The following is a 20216-nucleotide window of genomic DNA, read 5'->3' as shown; positions in this document are numbered from 1 at the left end:
CCTTGTTGCAGGACCAGTTAGGGGTGACTTCAGTCCTTTCCTCATCACAGAAACAGCTGGGATTGGTGCCAGTCCCTTACTTTGGTGTGGTATGTTGGGAATGTTCCTAAAAGACACTCTAATCCTCTACCTTGGTGTGGAGTTATTTTGAGAACCTATACTAAAATGCCACAATATATAATTCCAAAGACCATAATTATTAGTTTATGCTATGGGATTTGTTGTAATAAAAGCATTCCACTGATTTGGAGTCTTCTGACAGAACAGTAGTTAGAGTGCTAGAAAGTGTGCTTGCAGGACCAGCAAACACAATGGAAAGTATAACAGTGTTTTCCGCAGTAAAAGCAAACAAAACAACAAACAAAATAGTACCATTTTCATTTCAATAGATCACTTTCTGTCCTGTTCAGATTAAAAGATTAAATTCTTTGTTTCATTTTTTTTAAGAATCTGAGGCATTTCAGCTTTTTCCCATGATGGCATTACCATAGAGAATGTATTCTGTATCTTAGATTGTCCATGGCTAGTTTTTGCAATTGTGGGTGCCCATTTTTCAGCTGCTGCAATGGCACAAAGTATTCTGTACTCCATGATAATATTTAACACCCCTCCACAAAACCCCCATGAGACCCAGTCATACTTCTTATCTGTGACTATTAACTGGTGGCAAATATGGGACATAACTTACCTGAATTTGGAGCACTTTTCTCAGGAACTAAGACCCAAACTTCATATCTGGATATATCTGAGGTGATAATACCATGCCAGTTTTGCATACAGTTTATGTGATGAAAATGACCACACATGGTAAAAGCTAGTTTTGGTAAATTGCTGAGGTGTGGTAAATGTAATTCCTTAAAGGCAAGAAGATGCAATTGTATAATGGAGTGATCATGCAAAAATAACTCACAATTATTTTACTAGGGTGTAAAATGTTGGAGGCGAATTACCTGGGTTAGATTGGTATATGCAGGGAAGGTTATTTTCAAGAAAAGTAGCATAATATATGCTTCCTACCATGGCCTGATTTGCGTTCTAGAATTAGATACATGCAAACTCTGCTATCTGCAAGTCAAGGAATTTTAGGCATGCTAAGATATGTATTTATTCCTTGGAAGAATAATTTTGGCATAAAGCAAACCATCATGCTCTTTAAAGTTCAAGTATTAATTTGGAGTACTTTACTGAGAAGATAATAAAATTGGCCCCTGTCAAACATAATTCAGTTATAATGATGTAGTAATGGTTTAGAAATTGGCAAATAAATCTTCATGTTCTGCCTTATTTGGATGCTGATTTATGGAAATAAATATATGGAAAGAAAAAATGTTTCAGGGACATTTGTCTCATTGCAAATGATGTCCACTGCTAAACATTGGTTCCAATTCATTCATGCAGTGGTGGGAAATAGGTGATTTGGTTGGCTGGATGGAGCATGGGATTGCTGTGACATTCATCTGAGGGGCCACAAGCCTCCACAGGGTACATCCTGCACTTCTGGTATAAGCCATGTAAAGCATCTTACTACATGATGACTTGTGTGCGATGTGTATCTGAACATCTTTTTTAACTTCTTCCTATTTTAGCCTTTTAAAGCAACATTTTGGAGTAGGGGAAGGGGTTGATTTGTGCTTAAAACTATGGCCAATTCCTGCAGCTAAGCCCACATTGGCTTGCAAGGTTGCCCTTGCCAATTCTTATTAAAGGAACATGCTCTTCACTTACAGCTCACTGACTGAACAGCAGACTAAAGTCCCCTTAACCTGTATGACACATTCCAACATGAACATGTGTTATGCTGTCATTCATATATACATGAGAAGGGGAGCTGGAGGTTGCAGGGATGATAATATCCAGTGCAGAAGCAACTGCTAGAAAGAGTCTGGTGTAGTAAGACACTGGTTTCAAAATAGCTGTAAGCATAGACTATTGGCCCAGTGTAGAGGCAGAAACAGGCTTTCTAGTTACAAGTTCATGAAAAGTAGTGTCATCTATGTCTTTGATTTTTTGCTGTCCTTGGTGGGGCAGCATGAAGGCTTTTTCCACATGAGGATGGGATATGATTTTCTGACTCCTGTGTGGTGCACTTTGGGTTCATGCAGGGATTCTGCCATCTTGACTACTGAAAACATGTGCATTTGGTTCAGTGTGCTCCTTTGGAATGGTTGGTTGTCCCCTTCTAATGTGCTGCCTCTTGTTGACTATCCCGTCTGCCTCTCTGGCTGAACTGACCCTGCCAAAAACAAGGAAGCACTTGACATCATTTTATTTCCCTTTCCTAAGGCATGGCCTCTGTTAAAAATGTAAGAGTAAAAAATACCAACCTATTCACATTTTCAAAAGATACTGCCTAATCAATGCTGCCTTATATCCATAATTACTCACTGCTCTGCTATTAAGAAAATGTCTTGAGAAAACTTAATATTTATTTACCAAAATGTATTATTCATTTTTGCCTCCTTATGTTCTATTCTGTGATATTATGACTGTAACTGGAGAAAAATACCCGTCAAACACTATGTTATTATGTTAAAACTAGAAAGTAATTTAGGTTTGTGCTTTGTCACCTTAATTTTCTCTAAAATTGTTTTGGTGGAGAAACAGAGAACTTGAACATGCTCCATTGTATAACACTTTTTAATGTATATACAGAGGATGAGAAGAGCACTTAATTTTCTGTACTTCATTTTGAATTTTATTCATCAATAAGACCAATATCTTTTCATAATTAAGTGTATGTGTTTGAAAAGTGTGTTCCCAGTTAAAAGTAGAACACATGAAACTTTTGAGAAAGGCACATACAAGATTGGCCAAAGGGCGTACAATGCACTTTGGTTTTCATTTGGGGAAAAATAGTTTTGGCGAGAAAAGTGTGTTGGGTATTGAATATTAAATAGATCACAACTAAGTAGAAAGCAAGATCAAAGTATCTTCACTTGCATGTTTATTAAGCAATTTTCAGATAACTGTGACAGTAATGGGCAATATTCTTGATGGCAGTTGAAATATATATAGTGTATATATTATTGCATATCATAATATGCTTTTGTAGTATCAAAAGATGTCATTATCCACGTTCTCCTATAGAATACACAAAAAGGTTATTTAGTGTTTGACATATGTTTAGGAACGTCTTAGATTTTTGTAAACACCTGTTTTCCAGTTTAACCATTAGAAACTAAGCCTCTCTTTCTTGTTTAGCAACCACTAGTTTGGGGCAGCAATGTGTGCTTGAATTCGTATTTCAACTGCTTCATCTAGGTTTCAGCCATCTGTTGCAGTGTCCACCAGTCATTTTCCTGGGTGTGGCTAAATAACTGATATTGCCCACTACTTTGCACATTTGATTTACTGAGCTTTAGTTGCTTTTATACCCAGGATTGCATTTTGACCCATTTTGCAACCTTTTTTCTGAATTTGCCAGGTTTAACCTTTTACGAATACCAAAGTGAAAAAGGCCTGTGCTTATACTTACAAGGATCTCAAATGTATGCAAAGTCCTGATTGTTCAACACAGCAAGAAAATCCACTTTCACAGTCAACAAGTCATCTTACTCAGTAGAACACAAAAAGTTAAATGGTCTGTCATTTCAATATTAGCAAGGAAAATACAGTACAAATTACTAAAAAATACTAAAATATAGAATTGTTTTCAGGCACCCTTGCTACATGAATCGCAGCAGTCTCCTGAAATTTGAAACTTTTAATAAAAAGTTCTTAAATATAAATTATATGGCAAATGTACAATACATTGCTCACTTAGTCTCTTAATCCAGTGTTCTGCAGTAGGACAGCAACTTATACAGTTGCTTTTCTTTGTGAGAGAGAAAAACCAGCCACCCCAAGTCTTGCATTTCCTTGAGTATCATGAATGTGAATGATCTGAATCAGGTATGCCACTATCTCTGTAGCTCCTGTTACTGCTGCTTTCACTGTGGTTATTCTTATACAGATTCATTCCATTAGGTGGGAATATGGTATGTATTACAAACTCCTCCTTGGACACTTGTTCATTATTCAGAGAGATCATCTGAAAAGAAGTCTCCCTGATTTCCAAGATGGAAGTGTCCTTCTTAGTCCCAGCTTCAGCATAATCGTCTTTTCTCCGCCGTCCTTTGCTGTATGTACAGTTTCTTGAGAACAAGGACCCATTCCTGTGGACATACCAGCATACTAAAGCAAGCAGAGCTATCGCTACGAGTGCCACAGCACCCCCTATGATGGCAGCTAAGGGCAAACTAGAATTTTTGTATGGTTCTTTCTCTTGTTCATGGTTTAGGGTTGTTGTAGGATTGTACATTTTAAGAGGTGCAGTTTCAGTCTCTATACAAACTGGTGTTTCATCAGAGAGATAAATGTTACTGGTTTCCATGGGAACCATGCATACACGGTATGGAGAGTCTGGTTCAAGTGCTGTAAGCAGATAGTCATTACGGTCTCCTGTAACGATTGTTTCAGTAATAGATCCAAAGGCAGGGCTGTGACCCATTTTGAGCCAGCTAAGTCTTAAAGCAGTCATGGGTAGTGCAACTTTCCAAGAAATATGAATAGTCTCAGTGCTTACAGATTTTACAACAATGGTAATGATTTCCTGAACTGGGAGAGCGGTTGTTTTGTAGTTTCTATGTGGGTTAGGAGTCTTTATTTCAGGTGATTTGGTCACAGAAACTGGCCAGTGCCCTTGTAGAGGGTGTAGAGTGTTTGGTACTGAAGCAGTAATTTGGACGGTGCTCACAATATCCTCATATTGACAATCAAATACCTCTGTGTTGAGGTCTTTGATAGCCATCCCACGCACTTTCTCTGGTGCTTGACACATTAGACCACGTACATTAACTCTGAGAGGCAGTGTCTGTAACCAGTCACGAACCCATTTCATTTTGCATCCACAGCGCCAGGGGTTGTTGCGGAGAAACAATTGGGTTATATTGTCTAGGTCATCAAAGACACCCTGAGGTAAATTACTGAGATTGTTGTTTGACATATCTAATCGATACAACTGTCGCAGGTATGCAAAAGCATTAGGTGGTACATGATTTATATGATTTTCTTGCAGATAAAGCTTTCTAAGATTTGTGCCTGGCAAATTTATTGGAGCTGCAGTAAGGGAATTACGGACCAGTGAGAGTTCGGTTAAATTGACTAGGTTCATGAAGACTTTCTTTCCTAATCCATGATTGCTTAAGAGATTTCCATCTAAAACTAGACGTTTTAGATTTGTAAGATCTTGAAGGGACACCTCTGAAATTGTGGAAATACGATTATCATCCAAGCGCAACTCTTCAATTGTTTTAGGCAAGCCCCAGGGAATAGTACTAAGGTGATTTCGAGAAAGAAAAAGAAGTCTGAGATAGATATTATCCCGGAAAGCTCCATCTTCAATACTAACAGCAGAAACAGAATTATCATCCAAATGCAATTCTTCCAGATAAGGAATTTGTGAAAGTGAATCATAAGTAATTGTCCTTATGTTATTTTCCTGCAAATGCAATTCTTTGACATACTTTGGGAGGTTGATAGGGAATTCATCCAAACTGTTGTGGTATAAATAAATTCTCTCCACTTTAATCAAGTTTTTTAGGTCGGATGGAATTCCAGCATTATTAATTTGATTGTTCTGTAGGTAAAGGGTTGTAGCATCCTCTGGAATCCCGATAGGAATTGATGTCAAGTCACGATCATTGCAGTAAATGAATCCTGCATCACAGCGGCACACTGAGGGGCATGACTTGGCACTGACAAAATGAGGTGCCATTTTGAGCAAAAGCCCTATCTCTGTCCAAATTAGGATGAAGTTCCAGGTTACACTGATCATGGTCAAGTCGCAATGAGGTTTGCACACAGACTAGCGTTTGGTTTTCAGCAATCTAGGGAAAAAAATCAGATTAATAGTAGTGAACACAGTGAAATGCCATTTTGAAATGTTAAAAGTAACTCTAGACAGCACAATCCTGTGCATATTTACTGGAAGTAAACTCCATCATGTTCCATGGGCTTAATGCCTTGGTACATGTGAATGGGATTGCCACCTAAAAAATGTTACTGCCAAGAATTTACATATAGTAAGATTACATTTTGTCCATATATTGTCCATGCACATATATGGTTTCAGTCTTAGACAAGTTTGCAGGATGTTTTTCCCATAAATATCATACCTAATCAAATATAAAACCAATTTCTCTTTAAGAAGACACCATTTGGTACTGTTTTAAGGCGACAATCCAAGAAATTCCTTTAGACATTTCTGAAGGTTTCCCCTTGTTTTTGTCCCTTTGATTTTGTTGTACTATACTAAACACTGTTTCTAAAATTACCTTTGTCATTTTGCAGCAGCTAGCAGAACGACACTTTTTCCCCTAGCAGGAGGAGCTTTCAAAAAGCCTGTTGCATATGTGCATTCCATCACAAAAAGATTGGGGCATTTGCCTTGCACCTGTAAAATGTGGGCATCTAAATTTGGGGCTTTATCTGAACATTAACATTGAGACTTGCAGTTAATTGTTCAAATTCTCCTTAGACTCATAGGCTAATGGTAAGTCAGTGACCCAAGATAACTGATTTCTAAAAAAATAAGTAATTAGAAGTATAATTAAGAAGTATGTTTGCTTGGAATTCTTAAATTTAAAATTGATTTCTGCTTACTTTGGCCATGGGTAGATGTTGTACCTTGTCACACAAATGATTAATGGCTTTACTTTCATTAATGTGGTTCAATATTTTCAGTGTAAAAAGAATTATACTGGAGAGGTACAAAATTCCAAACATAATTTTCATAGACTGTTAACCCAGTTCTGAAAGGATAAATTATTTCAGTATATCTTACATGTTAAGATTTAGTATGCCAATAGCTTTCATGAGGCATATCTTACATCAATTAACATGTCAGTGCATTAATTTAATGCATTAATTCATCTATTTTCCTTTAAAATTAAGAAGGAAAAAACAAATGCTCTAGAAATTATATTTTTTCTCAACAAAAGTAAATGGTATAATGCAAAACTTGTCTTGTTTCTAGAATGACGTGGTTTCACTGATTGCTGAGGTTAGCTACTAATACAGGTATTGGCAATACTGGATACTTTACAGTGTTTTTGAGGCTTTGTAGGTTTTATGCAGTTTTTGCCACTTGTTTAAACAAATGGTTGTGCTTTTGTATACATATTTGATAGTGTAGCTTGAATCTGAATTCCACAGAAGAAACAGCTCAATGGATAGAAACGCTCTTAATGTTTAAGTTCTCTTATTTCTTTAGAGTGTGGTTCTTGCTATGTTTTTCTTGCAAAACTTGCTGCATTTATTTTTCTGATTGGCAAAGAAATGTATTAATATTCATCTTACCTTCTGTAAAGATGTGAGGGAACCTTTTGTGCTTGCTAATATCCAGTGGGCATACAGCTTTCCAGAGATAGGTTGACTCAGAATTTTATAGTTTGGTTCATGTAGTTGTACTTCCTTCACAGTAGTAGGTTAAATGATCCTTAAGGGGAGAATATCTTTCCTGGTGAGTCCCACGATATTCAGTTAACGTTCCCATAAAGTTTTATCATGGTATATAAGCACATCAGGTTGTTGAGGATAAAAGCTTCAAACTCTTGTTACTCTGCAGGAATGAGGCTTTGAAGCAGAGGGAGGGGGTTCTCCTCTTTTTTCAAGTCTCTGTGTGAAGAACTTCTTTTGTTTTGGTTTAATACCCTTAACAAAAATGTCCCTCTTTGTAATTCTTAGAAGCTCTTCTACCTAGCGTGGCTAGAGATGGTAGTTTCAACACCATGTGTTCAAAACCATTCATGGTGCTAAGAACCGAATTATGATTGCATCTTCAGAAGAATGAGGAAAGAGACTTTTTTTCTGTTCAGATTCATCCAACTATAAACTTTCAACAGTAGATGTGTCCTGATAAATCCATACCTGCTGGGCTTCACTGTTTGCTCAGTACTTCATCAGAACTTCCACCTCAGGATATTTCCTCATTCTGTCTGTAAATGCAGGTGCTCACTTGTCTTAGCTGGTTTGAACGTTATTTCAGAGGCTCTTTTCCGTGGAGGAGGAGAAACATGCTAATAGCAGCAGCAGGCTTTCTTTCTGAAATTTCACTCAGTCATTGCCTGTGAAAGCAAGGAGAAAATGCACACACAGACACACACACACACACTTGTTATCATGAAAAGATGAAGTACACCCCTTGTGCACACTTTCCATGGCTTAGTATATATAACAATAAACTCTCATGGGAGTGATAATGGAACAAATCTTTTTACATTGGATATGCTGCTGTCAGTTATTGCATGGAATCAGTCTAAACAAAACAGCAATGAAAGTCAGCTTTGATCAGCAGACCAAAGAGGAGCTGTTTTGCAAATGTGACACATGACTCCTTGGATTACAAAGCGAGGCCAAGCTTCTTTGGATGGCATGTATATCCCTGTTTACGGTTTTCTGCTTTCAAGAAACAAGACAGTTGCCTATAGTTTAAACAGTGAAACTGCAGTGCTTTTATTCAAAAGCTCTGGCATAGTATACTGACTGGGTCCTATAATATTGCTTTTTCTGGACAACTGTAAGTTCATTCTGGATCCAATTTGTCCCTGTTTTTCTGCATAACATACAGAAGATATTCTTGTATATATAAAACATGGCACTGAGTGAATAAAATTCTTACTTCTGATAATCTGATTTTTTTAAAAAAATCAGGAATGATAACAGGCTATGAACATTTTTTTTTATGGATTGTATCCAAAATTAATCTTAAGTCCCATTCATTTCAGTGGGTCTGTTCTAAGTAGGACTAACAATGCATACCTCCCCCACCCCTGGAATGCATGCAGGTAATTTTCCTTCTCAAATGGAAAACTTAATCCTGTGAATATCATTAAGGCTGAAAACCTAAGCACATGGACTATGAAATAAGCCCCATTGAGTATAGTAGGATTTATTTTTCAATATACATGCTTAGGATCACCTGTTTTTCCTTCTACATTGTATCACTTCAAATTAGAAATGAGTTTTCAGAGGCTGTGTAGGCCAAAAACATATTTTAAGCTATCATTATCCTTTCATACACACCTCAACTATATATCACTGAACTAGTTTAAGCATTAAAGCTTTCTTTCATTGCCTTTTTGAAACTCAGTTCTATGGATATTATCATTCTGTGCTTAGCCAATAAAATACTGGAAAGTATAACTATATGGATAGAATTTGTATTTCTGAAAAATTAGTATAAACTAATTTTAGGTAGTAATGTGAGAGGTTGTTTAATATTTGGTGTAAATTCTTGGTGTGTATTATCCTAGAAATTTCATCAACATCATCATCATCATTGTATTGCATTTAGATCCTGCCTTTTTTCCTATTGTGAGGAACCCAAGGTGGTTTACACAGTTTCTCCAGTCCATTTTATCCCCATAGCAACAATCCTGTGAGGTGGGTTAGGCTGAGAGTGAGTAACTGACCCAAAGTCACTCACTTAATTTCAAGGCTGTGGGGACTAGATCTTCCAAATCTTCAGCCCAACACTCTGACCACCACCCTGGCTCTCTGACAGTGTATTTTTGACTATATTAAAAATAAGTTGCTGAAAGTAGATTTTTTAAATCAATCTGATACATTAAAATATGGTATTGACAGACTGCTGATAAAGGATTTAGCACTTGTTTAGCATAGGAAAGGAACAGAATATAGCATCCCCAAAGCCCAGCAAATAACTAGGAGACTCTGCTTCTGTAATTAACAAGTTGGCTTATTTGTTCAGCTGCCTTAACTCTACTGGGGAAGCTATGAGCTTCTGAAGTTTATAATCCGTTTTTGGACTTCGTAATCCACTTTGGCTAACCAGCTCAGGGGAGAAACAGTGCCCTGGATCTTCTAGTTACTCTGGATAACAGAAAAATAATTTCAAGTAAGGCTAGTAGCAAAAAGAGTTAGGATGGAAGGATATTTAGAAGACACGTGAAGTCTGTAGAAACCACCTCAGTCATTAAAGAGAATGGATTTTAATTAGTACTGTTCCTGGAAAATGTAGATGTTAAAACTGAAATTAAATTTATAGAATATTTGAATATCTTGCCTTTAGGAAAGAGGGCATCATGTGTGTTGTTGAGGATAATGAATTTGCCAAATGCTTAAAATCTTTCCCTTTTTGCACCATTTGATATTCAAGCCCTCACTTATTGCCCCTATTGTATTAGCAGCAATGTTGGATTAAAATGAAAGCAGTAAAGCTCATTAAGTTCTTGGGTTTTATAAATCCCTTCTTTCAAAATTACACCAAAACAAAAGGATAAAATAAAGCAGGGCTCACTGGAAGGAAAGAGAGAAAGACTTTCAAAAATGTGGATTAAACCTCTACCCTCACCCTTTTCAATCCCTTTCAGTAAGAAGGAAGAACAGTTTTCTTTAGTTTTTATTTAGTTTGATATCTTGCATTTCTCCTTTATATTCCAAGCTAGTGCTGAAAACAGTGTGTTTGCATAATAAAGGCAGCAGTGATCTGTCCACCCAGAAGGGAATCCTGCTGCCTGGCTCAGCATTGCCTTTTCTAGAGCTGTCCTTGCATATTCCCTACATCAAGCCATTATAGCTGAGTTTGCAGGATGAAAGGGGAAATGTCCCCCACTGTTAAGATATACTGTGGCCAGGTTTTCACAAAATAAAATTGGGAGCTTCATGGAGCCATGATTTTGAAAGAGGACATTAATTTTGAACAAAAGAAGAGGGAACTGGAAGTATTTCTTTTTAATCGAAAGATGTACTCACTTTAAGTATACCCGTTCTCATGCTTGAAAAAACTAGGTGAACACTTCATACTCTTTGGTTTGATCCATTTGGTTAGCTATGCAAATATGAGATAAATTGTTTATAATATGTGAAAAGGCTTTACTGCACCTTTTAAACTATTTTTTTATAGTAGCCCTGCACAAAAAGATCCCCTTTGCACTAAATATGCAAAATATTGCACTTAGAAACTTAATGGATGAGCTATCTTAGCAACCTAGTTATTTCTTTTAGCTGCATGTGCCTCAAAGTAGGTCAGTGAAATAAAGTTTTTATCCTAAACTTTTAAAACTTTGTAGTTGATAAGGGGGTGTGATTGTATGTGCTTACTGATGAGATGTTGATGTGAAAGACTGGTTTCATTCTAGCAGCTATCCACAGCAGTGTTTTACCGATATATCTCTTTAGGCTATAAATGTCAACAGGATGACAACTAGAATTAATTCAGCTTTGCTGTACAAAACTTGATTGTTCAGCGATTTTGGTTCTGCATAGCCATTTGATTTATTTCATAGTGCCCTCTGTGGATTGAAGAAAGTGTCAGCTCATCTACATGTTCAAGTGGATAGAGATTGCTGTACAGATTTTTATCAGTAAGTTTAGAAGTGTAAGTAGGTGTTGGATGCTATTTAAAAAAAGCAACTTTGCAAAGTTATTTTGGTTCAACATAATTCAGCTGTATTTAAAACAAATTGTCTAACAGTTTTGTTAAGTGTACTACTCAGGGTTAGTTAATGATGACAGCAAAATGCTTTCCTAAGCACCCCGTCTAGTAGCTACAATTTTCCTGAGCAGGAATATTTCAGGAAGGTGCCCCATTCTTTTGTTTAATGTTAGGCAAGCAGAAGAAGCTTAAAATATCCTCCTGAGGGCTAAAGAATGTAAAGCTTTGTTCAAAAGTACTCATCGTAATTCAGCAGCATTTTATGTGGCTTATGGAAATAGCCATGTATTTAGCACATCGAAATATTTAGGCATGCTTACACTTGATAAATTTAGTTACTTTAACAATGAATACTGGAGTAAACAATTTCCCCAAAAGTTTCAGTTTAAAGTTTTGTAAAACAAAACCCAATATGAGTTAGCATAACACTTCCCTTAGCCTCTTAGTTGTGCTGAAAGGGGTTGTGAATTTTTGTAACATGTATGATATTGGTAAACAACAATAATAATAATTTTAGTTACTCAGTGCAAACTTGACTCTGCCACATACAAAGCCCTGAGAAGATGCTAATAATCTAATTTTAGATAATCTAATTTGTAGTTAATCTAAATTAATCTAATTTTAGATCAACTTTAAATAGTCTCTATTACTGGAAAAATGAGTAATTGGTAAAATGCCAGAATAACATGACATTGACATGTTGAAGTAATGGAGTATCAAGTAACACCTAACCATCTTCATTGGAAAAGTAGTAATATTGTCTTCGGCTGGGCTTATGTGTAGATCAGTAGCTTCAGGACTGCAGCCTTACTATGCAGTCCTGTGCATGCTTACTTAGAAGCATGCCCCTCTGATTGCAAAGATTTTTTACTTCCCAGTAGCAGTATGGATTTTCAGCCTTTGCCAGCTATGGCCTAAAGATTACCTTTGAAAACTTCCTAACCTAACTTAGCTCCAGTTGGATGACAATTGCTTGGAAAGTTTCAGACAAATCCTTCATTTGCTGTATTTTGCCAGCTATATGGTTATATAGCTATATTACATGAACCCAGATTAGGCCTTAAATTATTGACCCTTGATAGTCTGCATAAGCACGGACTATACTTAAATGTCTTCCTTTTTCCCACTTTTGGACAAGTAGGCCAACAACTATTGCTTATCTGATTATGTTTCTCTCTGATGCCATTTATCTTCAGAGTTTTACTTTAATACAACCTGATTTATATAACATAATTAATTGCAGATCCTTGAAAATAAGTTCTTACTGCAGCCATGTTTGTTGGCATTTTAAAAATGTGACTCAGTGCCTTCAATTACTGTCCAGTTACTTCAATTATGATCTGACACACACTTATTTGGAAGCAAATTTCACTGGAGAAAGTTGTATGTATTTCCCATGTGCTTAGAAATATTGAATCAGTCCCTCCTACCACTGATCAGTGTTGGGAATCCTACCTGCTGTGTGGGGAAATGCATGGCTGGCATTTCAGTTAATTCTAGAAGGTACTGAAGTTATGATTTTTGGTGCTATCCTGTCCAATTTAACTTTAGGAAAAAAGAAATATGCAAAACTATAGTATAAAATCAAATTTAGGATTACTTCTTCATGTTTTAATCAAGCCCCCTTTATTTTTAAAGTCTAGTAGAGCAGTGATTTTAGCACAGACATTCTGACCACTGGGTGGTAGTACACACTGCAAGAAACGTATTACAGTGGCTGCTAGCCTTTTTTTTTTAAATGCTGCTGTCCAGTTTCTTTGCTTTAATCACAAAGGCTTCTGGTTGAAGGAATACTGGAGGGTTCCAAGGGGGAGAGTATTCATCGTGCAAAAAGCATTTATTTCTTATCACAATTTAATTCTATAAAATTCATTTTCCAGTGAGAATATGTCTAAAGCTAAACGTAATTGGAAGATCATTTCAGAAATATAAGGTTTGATATCAAAAGCTAGTTACAGTTAAGGAAAAAGATAAGGAGACCGAACTGGGCAAAATAAGTAGGATATTTTAAACAGTTAATAATTACTGAAATTTAAACAGTGTGAACAGGTTGTCTTTCAGTGTGCCATAGTAATCTTATGAATCATGCCCTCACAAATCTGATATCCGAAAGGTTAGAAAACCAAATTAGCTTAAATGAGAAATGAATCTACTTTTCAAATGGGAGGTAAACAATCACAGTTATGAAAATATAGCAAACTGGCTTCAGGGGCACATACAAGTGCTCTCCTTAAACAGATACAATTTTTAAAAATCCAGATAAACATTTGTAATGTCATTTGGACTTTCTACTGGTTGGGGAGTTTTGCTTCCCATAGGAAACAGAGCTAGAGATAATTAATAATCTGTCAAAGTTTGACATCAGAAATTTCAATTAAACTTTTCTAACTTTATTATAAAAGGATGGTGTTTAACTGCTTGAATAGAAAGTATGACACCTGTGATTCCCCTTCTGTGCTACCTACCATAATTTCATTGTGAAAGCAATTTTAATTGTGCGGTGATTTTGTATGTTACAGAAACAGATGTAAACATTTTATCTTGCAAGTGATAGTTCTTTTCTATTAAAACAATGAAGCCACCTTTCCACCAATATTTTAAAAAATCAATTAAACATTTACTGATGGATAATGGTATTCATGTAAGTTCAGTGTATCCCTTATTTTCATCACTTACATCAACTTTGTGACAATAGCAATTTCTGCATTCAAAGTTAGTTTCAATTAATAAATTAATTCAAATCTTAAATTGCTTATTGATTTTTAGGTTTTGAAACTGAAAGTAGGACTTGTCACTTTTATATGAAATATGTGATTGTGTTAAGTAGATAGCCTTTTAACAGCCTTTTTTACATTTTTCACATTACTTCTTTCTGCACACCCCAACACTTGGACAGATCCAAGCTGATAAACACTGCAGAGCAAAAATAAAATGAAAATAGAAGTTTACATCCATATGAAGCAGTAAAATGATACCACACAAACTGTTTATTAGACCACGAATACCATGTAAAAAGCTAACTTTTTCATAGGTACTATTAATTAAGTGGGTATAAGCCTTTCTATTATAAATATTAACATATTCAGTAAAAATTGAGAAAGCTCTTACAGACAGTTTTACACTCTGGTAGGAATCAGGACTATGCAAACATGGTAGAATTTGCTTTTCTTCTTGCATTAAGAAATGTAATTTTTAACAACCCTAGGAAAACAAGGCCTGTTGCATTCTTTTACTATTTGAAACCATTTTTGAATTCCATGTATACTTTAGAGTTTTCTTTTAAATACAAATTGAAATGTTTTGATAATTGAAAAAAATATGGTCACATGATTTTGAAACATGGAGACAATAGATTTTCAAGGGAATAAAAATTCCAAAAGTTTCATGTGCAATATAGCCACAAATGATGGTTTTTACAATTCAGTATGGCAATCTTTGTCCACTGCTTGTGTGATCCTGTGTTCTAAAGCTTAAGTCTGTTAATTTGTCTCACTAGATTTATCAGCTTGTTATGCAGGTCACATACTGTATTGGACCAAGCAGTGGGCTTTTGCATACAGTAAGGAAAGAATAACTTTATCTCTCTCGCGCGCGCGCGTGTGTGTGTGTGTGTGTGTGTGTGTGTGTAGTGGGGGTTGGATCGCCTAAAACAATACATGGCTTTAGAATTACAGACTTGGAGAACAGCAATGCAAGGCTTAAAATCTAGCTGTAGCTATCAGTTTACCCTTTCCAAAGGATTATAAAAGTTCTTCCAAGTTCTAAGATGCTTGTTCTTGGGCAGAACAAGCCTCATTTTCTGAGGCTTTCTTGATCTCCTTTCATTGCTGTAAAATTAGTATTAAGGGAACACACACGCCACATATGCAGTATTGGCCACCCTAGGAAATGTGCAGCTTAATTTTTTCTCTCTAGTATTTTGCTAGAGCACAATAGCAAAGTCTGGTTGGTTATTTCAGAAAGAATGCAAGTGAACTAAAGTGCTAAATTTTGAACACTTTGTTTTTAACCACCAAATGACTTTTTACAGTTCCATTTTTAAAGCTTTATGTTTGGATACAAATGCTACTTTTGCATAGTACTGTAGATTATAAATACAATCCCTTCATCTCCTTTATTCTTTCCTTCCTTCAGTTTAAATGAATTTGATAAGATCTTACTGGGAAAGGGGAAATCAAACTTGCATATTAGCAGAAAACAATGAAAGTACTTACCGGCAGGGTGAAGAGGAAAAATATGTATAAAGGAATTCCAGTTACCAATGCAGGACAGCAGTAATTCCACTAACGGTTATAAAAGCCCTCTGCCGTTTAAGATCCAGCAGACAAAAAGCAGCGGCAGCTCTTGTAGGAGGCTTGCTATGTCAGATCACTTCTCTCTCCCAGAGAAGGAGTAAGGGGGGGAAGCATTCCAGTTACGTGCACACAGCCCACCTCCAAAGTCTGAAGTTAAAGCTTTCACCTAAGAGTGGTTGAATAAAAAGCTGATGTCATAAATGGGCAGGTCTTTGGCTCTGCTTCAGTCAGGCAACTGGATAAGCAGGCTGTCAAAAGAGTGCATTACAGACACCAGAGGGCGTTGGAGCAGGCAAATCCAAGTTTCCATGCCAAAAAACCCCAGGCTGGGCTGTATTGCTTTCACCAGATTTAGAGAGAAGCCTAATGTATTTCTGCCATCTGCAAATCTTTGGGCACCATTTAGGCTTGCAGGACGGTTGCTTTAACACAGTTGGCAAACGTCCATTAAAGCGTAATTTGGAAAGGTCACAATGAAATGTAGTGGCTGATTAAATTTATTAATTGTCGTATGAACCTAGTTGATCCGTTAAGATCATTGCTTGAGAAGCTAACAATTAAAAAGCCTGAGAGTTTATCAGCAAACGTTTTTAGGGTGCAATCCTATCTGTGCATGTTGAGACAGAAAAAAAGTCAGCTTGCAGCACTAGGAGACATAGGGCTATTGTCCTGTGTAAACATGCATAGGATTGTGTCCTTAAGAACCCTTCGGGAGATAATCCCTTGTTGGGCACATTTTAAATTAAAAAAGCATGTCCTTCCTTTGAAGACCCCTATGTGTACCTTTTTCTTTGTTTTATCTTGTTCCTATTCAAAAATTGGTTACTTTGAGCAGTTCCAGAGATCTTTTTAAAACATTAAGAATTATGAACCAGTAATTCCAATCATATATTTTGAAGTAATAATTTGTGAGTTTTAAAGTATGCATATCTTCTTCATAGGGCTGCCAGTTGCCAGTACCTTAGGCTGCAGCTATGCCACTGAAGTCAGTGCTGCTATTTGGAGTGCAGAGACTGCAAGTTACAGGCCATGTGTCTGGAGATTCTGATTAGAACACACAAAACATTGTTGATACTTGTGTCTGCTTATCTTCCTGATAAGACTGTTTGAATATGCTAGCTATCTTCTGTTGCAATTTAGCTTTCTTTCAGTAGTAGTTTATTAACTGGGTTTTGGTTCATGCAGTTGAACATTTCCCAGTGCCTGAATACTATATAGTATTTGCTTCTGGATCCAGTCAGTTGTAGGCTGGCACTGGAATGTGATTGCATTCTCTTACCAGCTTTGTTTTCTGTATCTCTACTACTGTGGGATAGTGTTGTGTGTTCGAGAACAAGGCTTGATGCTGTCACATAAGCATCTGATAAGAACTGTGTGCTGACCTCTATTGTTCACTGAATGCACTTTTTGTTGGCATCAGAAGACAGAATGGCCAAGCTTAATTACGTCCACAAGAGAACTGGTCATTTAAAACTCTGTGACTGTAGAAATGATTAGAAACCTAAGACATTGGGGAATAAAAAAGGTGGAAACATTTAACCTTATTCTTTTCTAGACTGTCATTATGCATTTGCATCAGGGAGGCAGAAGGATTACCTTTGCATGGTCTGGATTAAGAAAGTTCATTATTCAGTAACTTGGACTGGTGCTGTCCTTACTTTGCATGTGTGTGCACGTGTGTGCACGCACTCACACAGAGTTTACTTTATATCAGTCATTCTACATCTTTGGGGACATGTTATAGAATATTCTACATATATCAGTGGAAAGTTCATAAAAGATACGGAGCTTCTTAGTCCATGAAGCTTAGCCAAGTGCTTAATGTATCAACTAGGAACTGTAACAAATCTTCTTGAACAATTCCAAAGGGTCCTAGAGAAATAATTAGATTTACCAGGTCACAGCTGCCACAGCATACTAAAAGGTTTTTGTGTGTAGAGGGGTAAATGTTCCATCAGATTTATCTTGAGTTTCTGCTTTTATTATTTAGTCTCTTTACATGCTTATTGTTTGTGTGTATTTTTAGAAGTAGGCTATCCATCACCCAATGTGGAAGTTGAGGATTTGTCTACTGCTAAAACAAAAATCACTTTATTGCTTGTGTCATTGCATATGGAAATAAAATGATGTAGGGCAGGTATAAGGAGTACTAGAAAAGTTGTAAATTTATGTATCCAATTAGAAGTTTATTAACTAATTGTTACTATCTTACTAGATAGTAAGATAGGTGTTACTAGAATGTCTTTCTCAGAAATAATTGTTTTAAGCTTTCTACACGTGTAGCTGATAATGACCTACACTTGGTAATATTTTATGTGCACCAGCAGATTTTAAAGGCCAACAAGTTCTACTTCCAGCAACTGTAGTTCATACAGAATTAATGTGTTCTGTTTTCCTAAGCTTTTGAACTACTCTTTTAAACTTTGGTGTTGCATGTTGCCATTAGGCCTGACCAAAGTCAGAGGTGGCCAGAGCTAAATCACACATCCACTTTCTCTCCATCCACACATTGAGCTCTGAGAAAGCTGGGCTTTCTATTCTCAATATCTAGCATGGAAAAGTGGTCAGCAGTCAGTGGAAGAAGAGAATTTTCTTTCTCTGTTGGCAGGTAGAAAATGCGATTTTGGAGGCACATCTGCCTTGGATTAGAGAGAAAAAAGAGAATTGTCTCTTACTTTCTCACAGAAATCTCCACTAACCTCTAGGCCAGGGGGCAGAGCTTGTTCATTAGTAGAACAGAGTGGATACGGCCTATGGAGGGAGGCCAAATCTTTGTGGCTCAGATGGGTAACCTCTGCAGATTAGAGGTTGCTGCTGCTGCTGTTGTTGTTGTTGTTATTATTATTATTACATTTCTATGCCGCCCCTTGCCGAAGCCTCGGGGCGGCTTACAACACAATAAAATACATTGAAATACAATAGAACATAATAAATTACCACTAAATACAAAAATATAAAAAATACACTGAGATACAAACATAATAATATAAAATTAAAATTAACAGTATAAAATAAGTAAATAAAGAATATAGGAGAAGAAAAGAGAAGGAAGAAGAAGTTGCCCTGGCCAGATCATATATTTTAACAATTAAAATGATGTTTAAATAAAAAGGTCTTTACCTGGCGCCGAAAAACCAGTAACGACGGTGCCAGGCGGACCTCTTTGGGGAGTGAATTCCATATATAAAGTTAGGAAATTTAAACTGTAACGGGGTGTTAACTTTGTTCACTGAGGATAAGTATTTAATTGGTATCCTTAAACATATGTATAGAGATATTGTAGGAATTGTGTATATATATCACTTAGGTCAGAACAAAATGAGTGAAAGTCCTGCCATAATATGGCTTCCAAAAGCCCGAGACTTTAGACTTATGGTGGGATTCTTGAGCTCATTGAGAATTCATTTTGCACGTCTTGCTCTGCATGTACAGCTTGGATGTGTTGCTCTGCCTGTCCTGAAAGGCCTTCCTTTCAGGCACACCTTAGACATGCCAGCGTTTGCCTGTCTTGAAGGTTCTTTTTGTGTCATGTTGTCTTAATCCAGGCAACGCTATCGTCTCACTCTCATGTGTGTTCAGCAAATTGCGTACCCTCCTCTCCTGCGAACCAGGTATGCAACTGCTAGGTTATAAAAGTGTCAAGAAGAAGTATATACCAAGAAGTATATACCATGGTTTAGACACAGAATGGCTCATGAAGAAAGCCTCAAGAAATGAATGGTAGAAAGAGTTCAACACTTCACTTTGTGTATGCTCAGAGACTCTGATGTAACAATTAAGATTATTAAGCAAAGAAACACTGGTAAGACTGATATTGCTTGGAGGGAGAAATACGAATTCCAACACTGTCTTGCCTGGTAATACTTTTTTTGGGGTCATTGTCTGTTTATTAACTAGGGCTGCCTTGAATTGCCCTTGTATGGGACTGATACCTCTGCGCTTGACCCTTTGCCACTTTACTGACTTGCCATTGGATTTGCTTCTTATTTGACCCTAAGGTGAGGCTGACTCAACAAGTCTGGTCAATGTTGCTGGGATTCTTGTTTTCTTGACCATTGGCCAGAATAACATCCAACACAATTCCTTGAAACTAGTATAATATTGAAACTTCTTCATATCTATTTATTACTATTTTTCATGCCTTGGATAGGTATGTATCACTTGTAACTTTACAAGTTTTCATCTCTTTACCCATGGGGAGAAATTATAGGTGCTCCTGCTGAGTCAATTTATATGGCAAGTGGGTGCGCCTATCAGTTTTGGTGTCTATTACATCACCGCTTTGATCACCTGGACCTCCCTTCCCCCTTTCCCCCCTCAAAACTCTTTCTTTGATTGTGGTATTTCTTCCTGTCTCTCTAACTCTTTTATTTCAGTATATAGTAAACTTCCAAGTATGCTAATGCACTAGTCCAGATTTTGAACAAAGCCTGTATTTCAAATAAATAAATGCTTTCAGTTTCTGGGGCTTTGGAATCATGTTT

General features: G+C 36.7%; 2 protein-coding genes across 8 annotated transcripts in view; one reads left to right on the top strand and one right to left on the bottom strand.

Moving 5' to 3' along the window:
• Positions 1-20216, top strand: part of MACROD2 (mono-ADP ribosylhydrolase 2) — a 920410-nt gene that overhangs the window by 90713 nt on the left and 809481 nt on the right. The gene's annotated exons all lie outside the window — the stretch shown is intronic.
• On the bottom strand, positions 2678-15810 carry FLRT3 (fibronectin leucine rich transmembrane protein 3). 2 transcript variants are annotated; one of them, XM_044454664.1, is made up of 3 exons: positions 15652-15810; positions 7339-8105; positions 2678-5867 (listed from the first exon to the last, which is right to left on the bottom strand). In XM_044454664.1, the coding sequence occupies exon 3, from the start codon at positions 5813-5815 to the stop codon at positions 3866-3868; it is 1950 nt and encodes a 649-aa protein (XP_044310599.1). In that variant the 5' UTR covers positions 5816-5867; positions 7339-8105; positions 15652-15810; the 3' UTR covers positions 2678-3865. The 2 variants fall into 2 exon arrangements, with proteins under 2 accessions (XP_044310599.1, XP_044310600.1); XM_044454665.1 differs by lacking the exon at positions 15652-15810 and having other exon boundaries at positions 7339-8504.

The sequence above is a fragment of the Varanus komodoensis genome, unplaced genomic scaffold (assembly GCF_004798865.1).
Source record: "Varanus komodoensis strain SLA01 unplaced genomic scaffold, ASM479886v1 scaffold7_3, whole genome shotgun sequence".
Taxonomy (NCBI): domain Eukaryota; kingdom Metazoa; phylum Chordata; class Lepidosauria; order Squamata; family Varanidae; genus Varanus; species Varanus komodoensis.
Note: the sequence above shows the minus strand (reverse complement) of the source record. Positions and strands in the feature narration are given on the sequence as shown.